Source organism: Propithecus coquereli, unplaced genomic scaffold (genome assembly GCF_000956105.1).
Source record: "Propithecus coquereli isolate 6110/MARCELLA unplaced genomic scaffold, Pcoq_1.0 Scaffold20, whole genome shotgun sequence".
Taxonomy (NCBI): Eukaryota; Metazoa; Chordata; class Mammalia; order Primates; family Indriidae; genus Propithecus; species Propithecus coquereli.
In genome coordinates, this window is record NW_012144967.1 from 12,881,795 (window position 1) to 12,894,772 (window position 12,978).

The following is a 12,978-nucleotide window of genomic DNA, read 5'->3' on the forward strand; positions in this document are numbered from 1 at the left end:
GTGAGTCCAAAAAAGAGCTAGATCTCATGAACTCTTGGTTCAATTGGCTACTGGATACTAATATGCAATATTTGAGTAACATTTTCCTTTTTTAGAGTTGGGTTTCTGGATGCTAATCAATTTATCCCATAAAATACAATTAACTACTATGATTTTTTTGTTCTAAGTTTTAAAAATAACTTAATGTAATATACAGGATAATTATTTCTCTAAGCAACCACCAATAAAATTATATTAGTTTTTCTTACTGCTATAATAGACTGTAAAAATTTTTCTTTGTTAAACTGACTTGCATTTTTGGGATAAGTATTATTTGAACGCGATGAATAATTCTTCTAGTATGCAGTATTCCTGATAGAGAAAGAATGTTAGGGCTAAAAAAAAATATCTAGTATCTTTGTGGATCAAACACACAGAAGAGATAGAGAAAAAAAGATACTAGATATTCTCTATTGTACTTTGACATCTTTTTTTTCTTTTTTTGAGACAAGGTCTCGCTCTGTCACCCAGGCTAAGGTGCAGTGGCCCAATCACTGCTCACTGCAACTGTGACTCCTAGGCTTGAGTGATCCTCTGATCCTCTACCTTAAGCCTCCTGAGTAGCTGGGATTACAGGTGTGGGCCACTACATCCAGCTAATTTTTGTTTGTTTTGTTTTTTTGAAGAGACTGGGGAGGTAGGGGGAATCTCCCTATGTCACCCAGGGTGGTCTTGACCTCCGAGCCTCAAGCAATCCTCCTGCCTTGGCCTCCCGAAGCACTGGGATTACAAGTGGTGAGCCACCGTGCCCAGTCATATTTCAACGATTTTTTTTAAAAATTCTATTATCAGACCATTAGGGAGTCAGTTCTTTTTTCTTTTTTTCTTTCTTTTTTTGAAACATTTCTCATTTCATCCTAATACTGGATTATTTCATTGCTTTTTTGCTGATCTCATTTGGGCGTTTATTTTTGTAGTCAGCTATTTCAAATATATTGATAATATAACTCTGCATGTTGTCTCTTAAAAGCCATGTTTTCTATTTCTGACTTTCATCTTCTATCAATTATGCCAATTATTTATTGATTTTTATTGTATTTTCAAAGATCAAACCTTTTAGTTCCTTTTATTTTTACATTTTACTTATCTGATCTTCCCAAATCCAATGCACGCAAAATATTTAATAAATGTCCATTAAATTATAAAGTTTGATTTCCCTTTTTGTCTTGTTAATATGAATCTCTAAAGTCTATTTCCTTTAATACCTGTATCCCAATTTTTAAGATACATTATCACTGTATTTCCTTCATTTTCAAGTATATTTTTATTATATGCACATTTCTACAGCCTGCTATAGTTTACAATACTATAAAGTACATCATTGCATTTGAATTCTACAATCTAAGGTCTCTGTTTTCAGATAGTGGAACCATGGCTCAAACCCAAGTTTTCTGATGCTAGATCTTGAGCTTTTTCTATTATGCTACGCTAACTTTCGATGTCCAATCTGACTCAAGTGTTAAGGAAGCATTTAAAAATTATCTCAGATGTTCTCACTTATAAGTGGGAGCTATGCTATGGGTATGCAAGGGCATACAGAATGGTACAACGGACAATGGAGACTCAGAAGGCAGGAGACAGAAAAGGGAATGAGGGAAGAAAAATCACCTATTGGGTGCAATGTACACTAAAAACCCAGACATCACCGCTATACAATTCATCCATGTAACCAAAAGCTACTTGTACCCCTAAATCTATTGAAATTAAAAAAAAAAAAGAAAACCTAAAGAAAAATCTCAGAAATGAATCTTTTCTTAGATGTTTTCATCATTTATTCAGACTTTTATATATAAGTGAACATATTAAGTTTTTAATTATCTTAATAATTTTCCAGATGTGAATGGGTATAAATACATGCATAAAATAAATAAAATTTGAAAGTTGCTATGTCCATGTAGAACATCACTTTTTATAAGAGTTTGGTGAATTAGAAACAAAAATATATATTCAAAATTTCCATTTATTTGTTCCTCGGTATATTAAATTAGCTTCTTTAATTTTACCTTATCAAAATAAATATAGTTGTAAGCAAGTAAAGTTTACATTTTACAGTTAGAGAATTTTCTTTTCCACAACTGTTGTTCATTAGGTTTTCAACGTAAGCTTCTATCTGAGTACTTTCTACCTATGGGGCTTATTCAAGTCATTTAAAAAAGCCCACCTAAAATCTCACAGATAAAATGATGGAATTGTATTAAATGAATGGTTCCCAAGCGAGGGTCTTTACACATCTCAGTTTCTATGAAGATAGGAAAACAATCTTAAATAACTTCTAATTTTCAAAGAGCCTAACAAAATTCATGTTTACTTACGTCAAGATTGCATAGACTGGCTAAAACACCAAGCTTCTTTGCTTTAGGCGATTATACGTGAAAATAAAAAGTACAAATTTTTAAATATCATTTGATTTGATAGTTGAAAAAAAATTCAAAACATGAAAACCAAGGGCAGTGCAAAGGCTGGGTAGAAACCAATAAATCCGAAAGCTCTGAGAGGACAGCTCAGGAGCTTTCCCAGAGCACCATCTGGTGGACATCTGGCAACTTTCACCAATATCAATGAGACTGACGAAAGCATCTACAAGTTGGTTACTCAAAAATCCTATGCAAACTCTCTAAAGTTGCTGCCATCATTAGCTGACTACACGTACCTGGATGAGGTCCAAGATCCCAAGTTCACTCTCTGACGAATCCACACAAAATACAAAGTAGAGGGTAGCATAGTGTCGGTAAATCAGTTTGTAGTCAGAGCCACCAATCAAACTGTGGAAGATGGGAAACATTTAAATGCTTATATCTTAGACTTATTTTATTTTATGTTTTTAAGAGACAGAGTCTCACTGTGTCATCCAGGCTGGAATACAGTGGCGTGATCATAGCTTATTGCAACTTCAAACCCCTAGGCTCAAGGGATACTCCTACCTCAGCTTCCTGAGTAGCTAGGACTACAGGCACAAGCCACCATGCCTAGCTAATTTTTAAATTTTTTTTGTTAGAGATGAGGTCTCGCTATGTTGCCCAGGCTGGTCTCATACTCCTGGTCTCAAGCAATCCTCCTGCCTCAGCCTCCCAAAGTGCTAGGATTACAGGTGTGAGCCACCACACCTGGCCATAAATGCCTGTATCTTAATTAAACACATCAAAGAGCAACCTTATGCCAAAAAATGAAAAAGGGCCCAATAGAAAGGGGAAAGCGAAATGCTAAAGGCAGGCCATTTCTACCAGGTGAATGGCAACCAAGTTTGGCATAGGTACCTAAAGCCACTTTACCTCACCTTTTCTCCTGCCTATCCTCCCAAGGACCAACTTCTCAAAGAGTAATACCTGAAGCACAATAATTCAACAGCTTCCCACAGAGAATCAGGTCTCTCCCTGAGCAGATCATGCTAAGACCAGTTCAACTTGCATCAGGTACCCACTCGACACCGTCAGAGAAGCAATAATGATGAAGGCCACCCAAAAGTGGGTATATGGGGAGAAAACTGAGGCTAACAGTTTACCTTCCACCCTCCAAGAAGTTACAAATGTTGTCATCCCGCTTGAGGACTAGATGGAAAGTCTCTCGAACGATCTGCTGTTGAATTTCTTCTGGCTGTAGGAACAAAAAAAAAATAAATAAAGTGAATCAGTGGGCAATTCTGAAAAACTACATCCCATCAAAGGAGATGGACAGGGAGAGAAGTGTTTCCAAGCTGGGAATGATGTGAACATTTAGTGCTAATTTCAGAAAAGATAAAAATGATGAGTAGAGAAAAAATAGAGAGTGAATCTATGAAAAATGAACAAGGCTCTGCTATAGGAATTAAGATAGGGTATATTTACTTAGATATCTAGGTCACTAACCATTACTGTCCTATAGGTAAGCTGATATTTAAACAAGGAAAGGAGAATTGATAAACTCTCATACAAAGTCAAAGAATAACTAGAAGGCCTGATCCTGAAATATTTTGTTTTCCCGTGGAAAATATCTATGCCAGGTAAATAATAAATCTCAACAGGTCTAATACCATGAGAAGGTCAAGATGTAATGATGTATATATTTTTAAAAACTGAATCTGCCATCTTTTGTACTGGTAATATAGATACTAATACATTTAAGATGCTGTGTTACCAACAAAATATTATTGGGAAAGATAGAAAAACTTCTATTTACAGATTAGAATTTGGAACAATCTCAGAGCTACAAATAAAATTTCTTTTCTCACTTACTATACACATAAGAAAGGTCAAGCCTGATGAATCACTTGAAAACTCACATTTGATTTCTACTTATACATGTGAGTTTCATAATAAGTATGGTAAAAATTGATGGGAGAGAAAAACCAGTCATTAAGACAAAAAGTAATTAAAAGCTCTAGACTAGTGCTTCTCAAACCTTAATGTGCAATGAATCAGTTGGGAATGTTGTTAAAATGCAGATTCTGATTTAATAGGACTGGATTAAGTCCTGAGCTTACAGTTCTAACAAGCTCCCAGGTGATACCAAAACCACTGGTCTCGAGAAACAAAGCATAAGAAAACCTTCAGATTGGACTGCCCTAAGAGATGGAAAATAGATTCAAGTAATTTTAATTCCTTCTTTTCTATAGCAGTGAATTTAGGTTTGAAATGGTTAGTTATGCAAAAAAAATAGAGAGAGGGAAAATGTCACTGTGGGGAAATTACTTTAAACCAGTATGGGGAAGGAATGGCTCTCAGTACTGAATACATGAATGGAAACATGCTAATCACTGGTCACCATAAACTCCAGTAAATGAATCACCATTTTCCGGGTTTCCATTCAAACAACACACAAAGCTCACAGATGCCAGGATGCTGTAAAGGATTAACTCTGTAAGATGAAATACAAAACATGCTAAGCATCAGCACTTTTTTAAACTGACAAAAACAGCTTTCGAACGAAAGCTTTTTATCTGACTCTAGGGGGAAGTGGCCGCAGTGGTATGAAATAGTGAGGCTACCTACTTTGCAGTTCAATAAAAAGGTAAGGTACCCACTGCTTACATGCCTCAGCGATTTTAATAATCCCTCCTATCTTTTTAGTATTCTGTAGCTTTCAAGGTACTTTCACTCATGAACTCATGAGGGTCTTATAAAAATCCTGTGATCTCCAAAGATATACAATAAGCACACGAAAAGACGCACAACATCATTAGTCACTATGGAAATAGAAGGCAAAACAAGACACCACTTTATACACACTAATACGCATTTAATCAAAAAGACAGATAAGGCCGGGCGCGGTGGCTCACGCCTGTAATCCAGGCCGAGGCGGGCGGATTGTTTGAGCTCAGGAGTTCAAAACCAGCCTGAGCAAGAGCGAGACCCCGTCTCTACTAAAATTAGAAAGAAATTAATTGGACAACTAAAAATATATAGAAAAAATTAGCCGGGCATGGTGGCGCATGCCTGTAGTCCCAGCTACCGGGAGGCTGAGGCAGGAGGATCGCTTGAGCCCAGGAGTCTGAGGTTGCTGTGAGCTAGGCTGACGCCACGGCACTCACTCTGGCCCAGGCAAAAGAGTGAGACTCTGCCTCAAAAAAAAAGACAGATAACCAATGTTAGTGGGGATGGGAAGAAATTGGAACCCTTTCACACTGCTGAAATGTCCAGAAATGTAAAATGGTGCAGCTACTTGGAAAACAGTATGGCAGTTCCTCAAAATGTTCACCACAGAATTACCGTATGATTCAGCAATTCTACTCCTAGGTATATAACAAGAGAAATGAAAAAATGTGTCCACACAAAAACATGCACAAGAATGTTCACAGCAGCATTACTCAGAAGAGCCAAAAAGCCCGGCGTGGTGGCTTACACCTGTTAGCTCAGCTACTCGGGAGGCTGAGACCGGAGGATGGCTTCAGCCCAGCAGTTTGAGGCATCAGTAAGCTATGATTGGGCCACTGCATCCCAGCCTGGGTGACAGAGTAACACTGTCTCCAAAAAAAAAAAAGAAAAAGCTTAGAAGAGTAGAAACAGTAACTGAAGAATAGGCAATCAAAATGTGGTAGGTATATCCATATCATTTGGCAATAAAAAAGAATGATACATGTTACAACATGGATAAATCTTGAAAACATTATCCTAAGTGAAAGATACAAAAGACTACGTATTTTATGATTCTATTTACATGCAATGCATAGGCAAATTTAGAGAGACAGAAAGCAGCTAAGCGGCTGCCTAGGGTTGGGGGTGTTTGTGGAGAAACAGGGAGTGATTGCTAATGGATAGAGGTTCTTTTTGGGTGATGAAATGTTCTAAAATTGATTGTGGTGATGGTTGCACATCTCTGAGAACATATTAAAAACCAGTGAATTGTACATTTTAAATAGATGAACTGTATGGTATGTGACCTGGATCTCAATAACCCTATTAGAAAAACTGGGGGGAGGGCGGGATTTGCACACACATCCAAACGCAAATACATATTTAATAAAATGTAACTGAGCTTTAAAAATCCTATGAAGGGGTAAATTTACTTTTTCATTTCCATTTGAAAAAAGAGGGAATAAAAGTCTGAAAAAGGTTTATTAACTTGTCAATAGACACAGAGTAGAAAAGGGGAAGCTGAGGCCTGAACGCAAGTTTTCTGACTCTTTTCCCTCTTCAGTTTCACTAGTCCCCCAAGTTAACATTTTGAAACCCAGCCATGAAGAAATAAAATCTTAAGTGGCAGGAGGCAAATAATAATGTTTGTGTTTTACCAGAGGAAGGTTTTTGGAAAATTCGAATCCACAAGATCATTCACTTAGTGAGCTCTCACGTGACAGCATTTACAATTTCTCCTCATTTCCCCACTTTTATTAAACTTTCTTCAACCCCACAGAGTGAAGGGTATCCAATTCCTGGAATGTCCTATCCAACAATGAAACAAAATAATTCCGAAAAAGAATTTTTCCAGACCCTCTGGCTAAAACAAAAACTGTAACCTGAATGTTTCTTCCTCCTCGCAAAACTTCGGTCAACAGCCAAAAAGATTAAAGACAGTAGCGTCAATCATTCCATTTCTCAACGAGGCACAGTCCCCACCGTCGCTTAAACCTGGTGCCCCGACACCCAAGGGAAAATGTCACAAAATGGCACAGAAATACTAGGGTCCAGAAAGGGCTCTGGGAGAGCGGGGTTAAGTGGTTAAGTAAGGGGAGGGTCATGCACCGTGCAGGAGCCCGAGGTGATATGCGAATGGTGCCCGCGCGCAGAGGGGCCAAGAGGTAGGGAAGCGGACGCGGGCGCCCTGAAGGGGCATGGCGAAGCCGGGCCGCACTCACGAAATGCTGGTAGAAGCGGACCAGCCGCGGCTTCCCATGATTGTTGAAAACCAGAATCGCCTGAATCATCTTTGCCGGCCACGCTTCGCTCAGCATCAGCTGCTCCCAGAAAGCATCTTCTTCCGCCACAACATAGGCATTTCCGGTTGGTGCGCGGCTAAGAGCGGCACCCAGAAACTTGGTCCCGGCGTCCAGGAGCCCGAGCACCGAAGGGTCCGGCCTCGCCGACTCCCTGGAGAGGGTAGCGAGCTCGCCTGGGGAGGGCAAGTGCGGACGCAGAGGAGGGCAGGCACCTGGGCCAGCGTCGGTGGCCAGTCAGAGCCTGGCCAGGATGCGAACCCGACGGCCCAGGATCCCGGGCCCAGGGCAAAGCCGAGCACATCGGAAAGGCAGATCCAGAAGCTGACACTTGACCAGCAGCGGAGCAGCCAAGTCGGAGAAGAGGCAGCGGGAACCTGCCTTTCTTACCTTCCGCACCCAAACGTGCAGTCCTGCCTTCTCACCAGCGTTTGCAGAACGTTCCGCGGTGTGGAGACGCCGGTTAATTTAGCCATTCCTCGGTTAAGGAACATTTAGTTCATTTTTATTTTTAAGTATTACAGACAATGCTGCAGTGAGTTATATAGCTGTCTCCTCGTGCAAGTGTGCTGTTTCTCCATGGTAGCTGGTGAATGGTGGAGTTAAGAGATCTTTAGTGCAATCCCATTTAAAAGGTACCGGCGATCCCGAATTGGCCAAGTTATGGTTTTTGCTTTTTCCTTTAATGACCTAGTGTGGGTGAGGTAGAGCATGTCCGCACACTGCAGATGGAGCTGTACATAGAGCTGTAAATCTATCCAGGGGACTGTTTGGCATTACGTATCAAAAGCCTTTAAAATATATAACATTAGACCCAGCGTTTCCAGCTCTAGAATTTACCATAAAATGATTATGGATGTGTGAAAAGATTTAGCCTCAGGAACATACATCTCAGCAGTGTTATTACAGGAGAAAAATGGGAAGCAAAGTAATTATTCCAAAATGAGAAATTGGAATGCATTGTTCTACATGCAGATGAGAAATACTAAACATGCATATATTTATTAAAAATCATGATGTGAAAGATTTATGATATAGAGAGATGTTCGTGACATATCTGTTAAGTGAAAAGATTGCATAAAGTATGTACAGAAACAGCCCACTTTGTACAAGACTGGAAGGAAATATGCCGAAATATGCATAATGTACCTGATGGAATGGCAGTGTCAGAGTGTTTGATCCACGCCGGGCAGTGGAACCACACTGCCCTAATTAAAATCCTGGCTCTGTCGACTGCCTGGGGATCTTGGGCGAGTTTCCTCATCTGTAGAACAGGCATAATAACGGTTTCCTTAACTGGAAAACTGGAAAATGATTCTACTTACCACAAAGATAGTTGTTATAAATACAAAAGGAGTTAATATTTGTAAGCACGTGGAACAGTGCATGGTGCATAATTGAGTACTATGTAAGTGATTTAAAAGCATCTTTAAGTAGTAGGATTATTGATTTTTTTCTCAAATATTACTTTTGTAGCCAGAGTTTTTAAATAAAAATCTAAAGGCAATTGTATGGAAACTTCACAAAATGTTTCAAATGTTGAGGAGGAATATAAAAGAAAATTCTAAAACAATAATGAAGAGGAACTAACCCTACCAACTATTAAAACCAGTATGATGGTTCAAATTGTAATTATAGGGAGACTTAGAATTATTATAGATAATTTAGGCATAAAATAATTTTAATATGTAATGTAGGAGACATCATGACAGTGGGAAGGAATTCAGTAAATAGGATAACTGGTTAGCAGGTAAGTATTAAAAAAACAGATAATAACCAAAATGGAAGAAAACAAAATTGAATATCTAACATCTGAAAAGAGAATATGTATTAGCTTAGAAGCAATGAAAATCGCAAAAAGTCAACAGATATATCTACATAAAGACTTTAGTTTTGTCTGTAAAAAGAATTTTTAAAATGGAAAAATTGTCGTTAAAATGTGGCAAATGGTTACATTAAAATATAAATAACTCTGATAAACCAAAAAGTAAGACCCCCCAGTAGATAAATGGGCAAAGTAACTGAATAACAAAAGAGGAAGTACATCTAGGAAATGAAAAACACTGTTTAAGCTCACTATAAATGGGGGAAAAGGCAAATTGAAATATATTACAGTAGTATTTTCACCTTCTCAAATAACATTTTTAAAAAATGTTTTCATACTCAATTCTGACAAGGTAGCATGAAAATGGTTCTCACCTACATTGCTGGTGAAATTATAGTTTAGAACAACCCTTTGGGAAGCAATTTTTCAATATAACAAGAACTTTACAAAAGATTCATGGATTCCTAGTCATCAGATTCCTGGGAATCTGTTCCTAAGAAATAACCCAAAAATATAGTGTGTGTGTGTGTGTGTGTGTAGGGGGTGGCTGACAGAACTATATCATTGTCAACATTTTTTGAAACATTAACTATATTAGCTAGTGATCAATTTAAATATCCAAAAATTGGGCCATGATAGAACTATTCAATGGTAGTCAATCTTTTTTTTTTTTTGAGACAGAGTCTCGCTTTGTTGCCCTGGCTAGAGTGAGTGCCGTGGCGTCAGCCTAGCTCACAGCAACCTCAAACTCCTGAGCTCAAGCAATCCTTCTGCCTCAGCCTCCCAAGTGGCTGGGACTACAGGCATGCGCCACCATGCCCGGCTAATTTTTTTTCTATATATATGCATTTTTAGTTGTCCAGATCATTTCTTTCTATTTTTTGGTAGAGACGGGGTCTCGCTCTTGCTCAGGCTGGTCTCGAACTCCTGATCTTGAGCGATCCACCCGCCTCGGCCTCCCAGAGTGCTAGGATTACAGGTGTGAGCCACCGCGCCCGGCCAATGGTAGTCAATCTTAAAAAATAATGGTTATGAAGACTATGTAGCAACATGGAAAGTGATTATGTAACATTAATTGAAAAAGTAATATAAAATTTTATATGTGGGCATAGTATTACAATGACTATGTATAGAAATTGCATATTAACAAAACCAAAACACTAAAAATTATAAACATGACAGTGAAAGTGTGAGTCTTTTTTTTCCTCTTTAAGTATATTTCGAAGTGCATTGCTATTTTTGGAGATTAGTTTAATACCTCAGCATTTCTTCCTTTATGAATGGAAACTCAGAGGATTTGCTTGGGTCTATCTGAAGATATAAAATAACTGTCCATTTCCATCATTGGCCCCAGTGATGGGAGGCAAACTGAACGTTGGAGGAAGAATAGAAACTCAGATGGACAGAAGAAAGGGACCTCCCAACAAAAGTCCCAGCTGAGCAGTGGAGGGGGAAATGGCCAGCCCCTGTGGGACTGAGGCAGCCTTTTCAAAACTGTGTTCCTCAGAACAGCTGTCCCATGAGATACTCCTCACAAAAAAAGGTTTCTGTGGTCAAATAAATATGGGAAATATGTAATCATCATACCCTGTCTTGAAGAGTTAAAATATTAGCATATTAAAAGCTCCGAGAACTCCTACAGAAATGTTTATTTAATCTAATGTTGCACCAACAAATTAGATCATAGAAACACCACCACCACCGTTTTTTGTCTCTAGCATGTTTCCTGCAGAAGATCCTTCAGGCTGCTCTGGAATATGGCCCAGAGCTCATAAAGAGGAAACGAGCAGAGAAAGGAGGGCTGTGACATTGCGAGGAGCTCTATAAGTTGTGTTAAGGAACTTGAACTTTTCACCTGGGGATTAATGGGATCCAGTCTGGTTTCAGAAAGTTTCAGAAAGCTGACCCTGGCAGCCACACTGGGGGATCTGGGGAACCCTGGCCAGCCGCTGCCTCATTTCCTCAGCTCCCCACAGATATGTCAACTAATGCTTCTACCCCTGGCTAGGCCTGCCTAATGCCCGTCCTGGCAAGGGCAGGACACATGATGGAATCCAGAGCTTTGGCCTCACCATCTCTGGGGGAGTTTGAGACAGTTTTACTGTCACTGAGTCCTCTATCCAGGATGCCAGGATGAGCCCTGGGTGCCCATGCAGCCTCTGAGCAGCTTTCCATCCTTTCCCTTCCTAATCCTAGGGAATAAGATTTTGCCTCAGTTTCCCTACCTGCTGAGCCTGGAACCCAGTGCTTATCCCCAGCCCACGCAGTGGTTTTCCCATCCCCAGGGGGCTGGTTTCAGCTCCCTACATTTCGTAGCCATAGGCTGGGCTCCTGTCAAACGGCAGGTCACCCAGAACTGTAACGTCCCTGCTTATGCACTGCACCACCTCCATTCACCTAGAATCTGAGCCTCATTCTTGACCCCTCCCTCTCTCCCCAGGTCCTGTTGATTCTGGCCCTTGAATGTCCCTCAAACCATTATTCTCTTTCCATCTCCCCTGCCGTTGCTGTACACCAGACCACTCCAGCCTCGCACCCAGTTGCAGCAGTCTCCTAAATGAGTTGTTGCCTCCAGTTTCTCTGCAGTCAAGTGACCTTTGAAACACACAAATCAGATCTTCTCACTCTCCATGGATCACCAGCTTCCAGGATGTCAGGGATAAAGTCCCCAATTCTTTAACACGCCTGAAGATGCCATACCCGAGTTCCAGCCTCATCTCAAACACACACCCCTGCGATTCATTCTCTGAGCTCTAGCCACAATGGCCTGCCCCTTCCTGGAGCCCCTCCAAGACACTAAGCCCTTTTTGTTGCCTTAGGACCTCCCCCATTGACACACTGGGCCTCCCTGTTCGTAGTGGTGGTTTGCCCATATGAGTTTGCCACACCCTTTGGCCATGGTGCTATGGACAGCAGGATGCCCCCACTGGGTGACTCTACCCCGAGTCAGTGTCCCCAGTTCCCCTCCTGCTCAACCGCCTCCCTGACCACCCCCATGGTTGAGGTCCCAGCATGACCTGCCTGTGAGACAGCCACATTCAGACACAGGACACCAGAGAGGTGGCTACTGCATCCTTTGGTCCCTGTATCTAAGACCTTTCTGTAGGCCATGGAAGGAGTGTAAGCTTTGCCTTTGACAGCTCTGGATTTAAATCCTGGTTCTGCCACTTATTAGCTGTGTGACTTGGGGCAAGTTGAACCTCTTTTCCTCCTCTGTAATACGCACATGGAAGCAGAACCGTCCAGTGGTTAAGAATACAGGCTTTGAAACTGCCTGGGTTTAAATTCCTCTCTCCCCGGAAAACAACCAAGGAACCCCCGAACCTTAAGCCCAAAAGAAAAAATGGGGAAAAAAAACAAAAGGAACCCAATGGGAACGGTGGGAAAAATAAAGAAAAAAACAAAAAGGCCTAACAACCAAAAACAACCAAAAAGCAGGGGCTGAAGTTATTATCATGGAAAGCCTCTGGCCCCGTATTTGAGACACTAGGGGGCTCGATAATTGTTAGTTCACCTCTACCCTCTTTTTCTTATGCCAAGCACGATCCACACGCCACCAAGTCCTTAGGACGTTCAACTCCAGATCTCTTCACAGGTCTGGGTGTGGGCACACTGCTCAACAAGGCAATGTTCATGACCAAAGAGAAATGGCTTCCTTCTTACGGGAACAGCGCTCAGTGGAAAGACCAGTTACACCTGGCAATAACCCAGTCAGTGCAGAGGAATTCTTCTCTGAAGATTTACTCATTCATAAAAATGAATCTTCAAG

At 40.6% G+C, this 12,978-nt stretch overlaps 1 protein-coding gene across 1 annotated transcript in view; it reads right to left on the minus strand.

Annotated features, from left to right (window-relative positions):
• Positions 1-7,459, minus strand: part of AP3S2 (adaptor-related protein complex 3, sigma 2 subunit) — a 56,273-nt gene extending 48,814 nt beyond the window's left edge. The window contains exons 1-3 of the mRNA XM_012643761.1: positions 7,307-7,459; positions 3,539-3,630; positions 2,690-2,801 (exon numbers count right to left, since the gene is read on the minus strand). Of these exons, the coding sequence (XP_012499215.1) occupies positions 2,690-2,801; positions 3,539-3,630; positions 7,307-7,402 (300 nt within the window). The 5' untranslated portion in view covers positions 7,403-7,459. The remainder of the gene's footprint in view (positions 1-2,689; positions 2,802-3,538; positions 3,631-7,306) is intronic.
• Positions 7,460-12,978: the final 5,519 nt, after the last annotated feature.